This window comes from Nematolebias whitei, chromosome 17 (genome assembly GCF_014905685.2).
Source record: "Nematolebias whitei isolate Nwh7 chromosome 17, NemWhi1, whole genome shotgun sequence".
Taxonomy (NCBI): domain Eukaryota; kingdom Metazoa; phylum Chordata; class Actinopteri; order Cyprinodontiformes; family Rivulidae; genus Nematolebias; species Nematolebias whitei.
In genome coordinates, this window is record NC_056514.1 from 4,308,994 (window position 1) to 4,316,624 (window position 7,631).

The 7,631-nt window shown below is 43.2% G+C and overlaps 1 protein-coding gene across 1 annotated transcript in view; it reads right to left on the bottom strand.

Annotated features, from left to right (window-relative positions):
* Positions 1–4,855: 4,855 nt before the first annotated feature.
* Positions 4,856–7,631, bottom strand: part of nrbf2b (nuclear receptor binding factor 2b) — a 9,043-nt gene continuing 6,267 nt past the window's right edge. The window contains exon 4 of the mRNA XM_037691714.1: positions 4,856–5,567. Coding sequence (XP_037547642.1) covers positions 4,863–5,567 — 705 coding nt within the window. The 3' untranslated portion in view covers positions 4,856–4,862. The remainder of the gene's footprint in view (positions 5,568–7,631) is intronic.

Genomic DNA, 7,631 nt, shown 5'->3' on the forward strand with positions numbered 1-7,631 from the left:
TATATATATATATATATATATATATATATATAGAGAGAGAGAGAGAGAGAGAGAGAGTAAATGCAAATCTAATTAGTTAATGCCTCCCTTTTATTGTTGAGCAATATTACTTTTAGAATTTTAATTAATTGTTTGCAGTATATTTATTAGATGGAAGCCATTGTGACTCATAAATTTAGTTGTTGAATCCTGCAAAACTGGAAGAATAATGCTAAAGAACATAAAGTGATTCATTTCAAACATGCGTTTTTTTAAACAAATCATTTGTATATTTCCTGACATGTTATTACATTTTTGGTTTTATGTTTTTAGCTATTTCTCTGTGTCCTTGCTGTATTTTGAGTGGGAATGAACCATATCTTGTTTAAACATATCTGTAGTTGATATAGATGTTATTTGTAATTTTATTCATTTCTTTTTGTTACTACAGAATTCCATATCTTCAGATGTGGCCTACCCTGTAGACACACATCTCACTTTCATTGCCCATACTGCTTTTTAACCATTGACAGAAGGGACAGGTTTGTGAATCATTTGGTGAACCACACTATGACTTTCAACATGGTGTGCATCAGCACAGACTCCTGTCCAGCCAGCAGATGCCAACTTGCAGGGAACACAGACTTCTGTCCGCTCAGAAGACATAGTTACATGTGAAATGTGCAATCTGCGCCTGAGAAAAAATAATCTTCGTATTCATTTGAAAAGAAAACACCAGGAAAATGTGGAGCTGATTTCAGAAAAACGACATTTAAGGAGTCAGTGTGTGGATGAACCCTCGTTACTACTCTGATGGCATACCTGGACACTGCCCTGAATGTCAGTACTGAATGCAAGGAGAATAGTACCAGTAGTTGTTTTCCACAGTCTTTCACACATTTCAGTTGTCACACGTTGTTCTTTTTAAATCAGTTCTGCTGAAGTACATTAGCCTTTTGAATTGTTCAGTCATCCTTTGTTTTTCACAATGTGTTCTTTAAACATTATGTACATTTTTTAGTGTTCCTTTTGTTGTAGTTCAGTTGATTTACATTTTTTAGTTTTTTTGTAGAAATGTTTCCAGGCAAAGTTACATTGTGGCTGTAATATAGTAAAGAGAAAGTAGAAACAAAAAAGTAGTTGTACATATATTGTAACAGCATTGTTTAACAATTTCATAACCTACTTTTTAAAATGTGACATGCAAGCACACTTAATAACTTTCAGTATTTTATATGTGTACATACAATGTTTCATATACTTTTGGAGAAATGACTGGAATCAATAAAAATTTTCTTTACAAACCTTATACAGTATACGGCTAGGTTGTTTATGTTTTGACAATAAGAATCAATAGTTGTTTTTTGAATAAAGCAACCACATACAGAACATGTTGTTCAGTTACAAACATGCCCTAATACAAACAAATACAAAAATTAAAGGTATGCTCAGCGACGGTGGAGACTGGGTGGAGGTGATGGAAACACAGGTGAGGAGCAGCTGTTCACATCAAGCCGGACTTTATGAAGAGTATGCTGGTGAAGATTCTTAGTCATCCAGGACATGATAAAATAAAAAGTTCAATACAGAAACACTGGACTTTAAGAGCGAAACGTCTTTATGTTACAAATAAAGTCCAGTTGTTTCTGTATTGAACTTTATAAAGGGTAATTAGATCATTTCTTGTCAAGTAAAAATTCTAAAACCTACTTTCTCTCTGAGTGTGTCCAGGTTGTTTAACGTTTTAAATGAATCCCCACACGACGGACTACCATTTCCAAATTAGGGTGTTTATGCTATATGTAAACACAAGGGTAATGAGGGACTATCTCAATGTTTTGTGGAAAATAATGTTGAAATTCATGACGATATGGGTATTGCAAATGGTTTTAATATTTTTTTTGTAACTGTTGGATCAAATTTGACAACTTCAATTCCTAAAGTGGACAACAATGTTAATTACTTAATCTGGCTGTGCTAACAGTTTGTTTCTAAATGGAGTTACTAAAGAAGAAGTAATGGAAATAGTTGAAAAATCTGCAAATAAAATGTTTAAAGATTGTCATAATATGGAAGTGGCAGAAATGAAGATGTTGTCCGCCCCTTTCTCCAAATAAGGGTATGGACTGACAGTGGTCCGTCCCCGCCCCTTTCTGCGGGCTGCAGCGAGGTGTACTTGCCAAGAGTTAGCGATAAAATTCAAAAAAGGGTCGATGGCGTCATCCAGCGTGTAGCGACCCGCCACTGAGAAATATTCCTCGGTGCTTACCTTGAAACAAGGCCGCTCATCTGCTTCTCCTCGGGGAGGAAAACTCACCGGGACAGCAGGAGGTTGGCGTGGCGGGACCACAGGCAGTCTTAACAAAGGTTGAGCTGGTCAAGCTGGACAACTTCCCTTCTTCATTCTTCTGACAGTGCTATTAGCTTGCTGAAGAAAAATGGGAGCCGATTACCCGCTCTTAACGTAATTTATATGGACCGGGTGGGGCCCACACAACAGGTGGGCGTGGACTAACATTTTCAGTGTGATGCTTTGCATGACGGGATAAACCCACTAGCGACAGCTCTTAAAGGGCAAAGCCTTTACGAAGTAGAACTGATCCACTCCATGCCACACTGCATTACTGCAGTAATCCAGACAAAAGGAGCAACAACTAAGTACTGATGCTGTACATGATCATACTTTTCATGTTTGTACATTTTATATTCATACTTTTCAGTTGGCCAACATTTATAAAAATACTTTATTGGTCTCAAGTAATATTCTAATTTTCTGAGATACTGTATTTGGGGTTTTCATTAGTTGTCAGTTATAATCATCAACATTAAAATAAACATTTGAATATATCAGGCTGTGTGTAATGAATGAATATAATTTACAAGTTTCACTTTTTGAATGGAATTACTGAAATAAATCAACTTATCATGATATTCTAATTGGATGACCAGCACCTGTATGAAGAGCTCTGGAACATTCTTTTATTTCCCCACATCAGATAAAAAGATGGTAAATAAATATCCAACCAGTACTCGGTTTACAATCTGCGTCCTCATGGACTTGAACCCCCAACTCTCTCTGACGACTGCTCCAACCACTCATCCACAGCTGCCCATAAGAAACAACCTCTTAATTTGAAATTCACTGAATGCTGAAGTTAAGATGATTGTTGGCCGATTCCAAACACGTCTCATTTATTTTATTATGAGAGAAAACAACATAAACATCAGTCATGAGGGAAGTGATCTCCACCGGAACGTCAAACTGCTGCGAGTGATTCAAACAACGGAAAACCCTGATGTCCCGAAACACCCGAACGCACCACTGTCACCGAGGGGATGTAGATTGACCATCACAAGTGGTTTTAATGTTGTGGCTTACTGAAGTCATCGTTCAGATCTTTTGAAGCTTCTGTGTACATTATGATTAATTATCATCTTACCTGCTGTAGATGGCTCTGTGAACGTCAGACTGGAGAGTTTAATTCTGACTGGACCGAGGAGCTAAAGGCTAGTCTGAGCAGAGGCAAGGCTTTGCTGCCGTCTTAAGACTCGATCACTAAATGCTACTTGGTAAACCGTTCCACCACCATCAGGCGTGCAACAAGGCGGGCGATAATGTAATGCCTCACGAAGCACTGGATGATTTAATCAAATTCTCAGAAATCAATCGTTGGACGTACATTTTGGAGCCAGTCCATTCTAGGTGGCTGCTGCAGTCAACTCCTCACAGAAAACAAAGATGGCTACGCCTCAGTCACGTTGGAACTAAAATCTGAGGTGGTGGTAGCTGAGAGTCATCCTCAACACACTCTGAGCAGAGCATCTCAAGATGGTTTTCAAGCTTTGACCAAACCCCTCCATCAGAAGACCATCTCAGGCTACAATGCAGGAACTGTGGTGGGAGATATGCATTCATGCAAGAACTTGTTAATTCACGTAGTTTTAGGACTATCTGCAAACACCAACAGCAGCAGCTAGGGCACTTCCTGCAGAGATCTCACAGCACTTCACCAAATCAATCATGTAATGCACAACTGCTTCAAACAACGCTGTTCACTCAGATTATCTGCTAATCCAGTCAGAAATAAACTTCATCTCCAAACTGAGCTTTTTTAAAGAGCCATCTAGAACAGGTAAGATGTTTACTGTTCATCACATCCCACTCCTACAGATCGGAGTGATCTTCATTATAAATAAAAATCTACTTCATCTGGTACTGTTTGTAAATAAAGCTGGATGATGGGAGGCTGCAGGAGAGGAGGAGCTGCAGGAGAGGAGGAGCTGCAGGAGAGGAGGAGCAGCAGGAGAGGAGGAGCAGCAGGAGAGGAGGAGCTGCAGGAGAGGAGGAGCAGCAGGAGAGGAGGAGCAGCAGGAGAGGAGGAGCTGCAAGAGAGGAGGAGCTGCAGGAGAGGAGGAGCTGCAGGAGAGGAGGAGCAGCAGGAGAGGAGGAGCAGCAGGAGAGGAGGAGCTGCAAGAGAGGAGGAGCTGCAAAAGAGGAGGAGCTGCAGGAGAGGAGCTGCAGGAGAGGAGGAGCTGCAGGTGAGGAGGAGCTGCAGGAGAGGAGGAGCAGCAGGAGATGAGGAGCAGCAGGAGATGAGGAGCTGCAGGAGATGAGGAGCTGCAGGAGATGAGGAGCTGCAGGAGAGGAGGAGCTGCGAGAGGAGGAGCTGCAGGTGAGGAGGAGGAGCAGGAGAGGAGGAGCTGCAGGAGAGGAGGAGCTGCAGGTGAGGAGGAGCTGCAGGAGAGGAGGAGCAGCAGGAGAGGAGGCGATGCAGGAGAGGAGGAGCTGCAGGAGAGGAGGAGCTGCATGTGAGGAGGAGCTGCAGGTGAGGAGGAGCTGCAGGAGAGGAGGAGCAGCATGTCTGCGCCTGTTCATGGTTCCATCACGGTTTGTCTCTATCCAGCAGCTCCTGCAGCTCGTTTTTGATGTCCTCCGGCAGCTCCAGGGGGGGCAGGTCATCCAGACACAGATCTTCCTGAGCTGGCATCTCCAGGGGGGGCAGCGGAGGGATTGCAATCTCCTTGCTTTTCCCAGTACTCTTCCTCTCCTGCCCACTTCCTGTTCCCATGACGCTCCCCGCCTGAGGGAGCACCCAGAGCTCCGAGCGCTCCACGAAGTCCGCCGCCTCTGAATGCAGCCGTGCGTTTTCCAAACGCAGACGCTCGTTCTCGCCCGACAGGCGCTGGTTCTCGTTCATCAGGTGGTCCACCAGGCGCCGCAGGTCCTCGATGGTGGTCTGCTGCTCCTCCAGGCGGGTTTTGTCGTCTTTGGTGGTTTTTGATCCGGAGCAGGGCGGAGTGGAAGGCTGGCAGCTCCGAGTCTGCCGGACCTGGAACTGATAAAGTAAGGTGTCGTATTCCCTCTCCTCTGCGGCGCTCAGGCCGTGAGCGCGGTCTGGGTGCTGAGTTTCCACAGAGATCCCCGGCACACCTAGAGGATGCACCGGGCGGGGGCGGGCCTTGGTCGCCTCACGGCGAGCTTCTCTCCTCCAGCGCTCTTGGATCAGCTGCTGCTGCTTGATGTGGCTGTCTCGCTGCAGCTCCATGGACAGACGGGCCTGCAGGAACCACACACACATGAAACCACACTAAACCTTTTGTGATTCAGGTCCGTTAGGATTCACTAAACAAACGTCTGAATAAATGGAAGATTTTTATCACGGTCGTCATCGTCACAAGTTTACACCTCCTTAGTTCTTGGTAGTCTTTAAAGTGTATGACTTAGGGAAAAGGACCTCTAGGGGGCGATTATGGAGTATCTGATGATATCTTCCCCTCGGCGCCGGAGCTGGACCGGGCCCATCGCAGCCTGATACCCAAACCGGGCCCTACAGGCAGGCCTCGGCCTGTCATAATTTGCTTCCACCGATATCAACACAAGGAGCTGGCGATTCGTGAAGCCCGGAAAAGAAGGAACTTGGAGTATGAAAACAACTCATTCAGGATGTATGATGACTACTCTCCAGATGTGGCCAAACAAAGGAAAGAATACAGGTCGGTGATGTCATCCTTGTATAAACTGGGTCTAAAACCAGCGCTGATGTTCCCAGCAAGACTTCGGATTACTAACACAGACGGTACCCGCACAACATTTGGCTCCGTGTCTGATGCTGAAAAGTTCATCCAAACTTTTAACAGTTCTGCCTGACTGATGGCTCTGGAGGTGCAGAGCTACAGAACGGATTCAGATAATGTATAAACGTTTAATTATTGAGGTTGTTGCAACTGGTCTATTTTCACCTCAGTAAGTAATAGACATTATTTTTGCTATGGGCTGTTCGGTGTTTGCCCAATTTTTTTTTCATTTTTCAATTTTTTTTATTAATGACAAGATTTTACTTTGGCTTGGTGGTTTTATTTGTGTTTAATATTACCTGTAAGGCGAGGAGGGGGAGAAGATTTATTTAGGTAGTAGTAGCATAGAGGTGTTACATTTAGAGAAGTTAGGTGTGCTGTTTGTTCCAGCAGCTATTTTCACCAGGGGGTTATTGGGAAGGGGTGGGGTGGGAAGTGGGGGGCTTACTGTCACTGTTAAAATGATGTTTTTCTTTTCGCTCAGCCAGGATGTATTTCTTTATTTGCCTGATACCTTGACATTTTCTGTTCTGTTTTTTCTTTTTTATTATGAGTAATATGGCAGGCAACTTTAAAATGATTACCTGGAATGTTAAGGGTCTGAATCATCCCATTAAAAGGAAAAAGGCCCTCACACATATGAAAAATTTAGGTGCAGGAATTATGTTCCTTCAAGAAACTCATCTCAATAACCGAGATAGTATCCGTTTAAAGTGTGGGTGGGTGGGGCAGCTTTTTCATTCAACTTTTCAGGGTAAAGCCAGAGGAGTTGCAATACTTATTAATAAAAATATATCATTTACACCTGCAGTGGTGGTTGCTGATCCTAATGGAAGATATATTATTGTAACTGGAAAACTTTATAATGTGAATGTGACATTAGCTAATGTTTATGCTCCAAATTTTGATGATCCTCAATTTTTTTCTCGTCTCTTTAGGCTGCTCCCGAATTTAGATACTCATCCGCTGATTATGGGAGGGGATTTCAACTTATGTCTTGACCCTGTGCTGGACAGGTCTTCGGTTAAGCCGGGCTATATTGTATCCAAATCGGTAACGTATATAAAGTCCTTTCTTTCAGATTATGGTATATCAGATCTTTGGCGTCTTTTGCACCCTCAGGACAGACAATACTCTTTTTTTTCCCATGCCCATGGGAGCTACAGCAGGATTGATTATTTCTTTATTGATAATAAACTAACATCATACGTGCAGAACTGTGAATATCAACCCATAGTGGTGTCTGACCATGCTCCTCTCTCAATTGAATTTAGGATACCTGAAGTAGGGGCCCAAAGAAAGTACTGGCGGTTCAACTCCCTCCTGTTGTCTGATGAGAACTTTGTTAAATTTATGTCGAACCAGATCTCCCTTTTTTTAGAAATTAATATGACCCCAGATGTTTCAATTTCTACTGTCTGGGAAGCCTTCAAGGCATATATAAGAGGTCAGATAATATCCTTTGTGGCTAAGAAGAAAAGGGACTCTATGTCCAAGCAAATCGAACTCGAGAGTCAAATCGCAGACCTGGACAGCAGAAATGCACAAGCTCCATCCCAACAGTTGTATAAAGAACG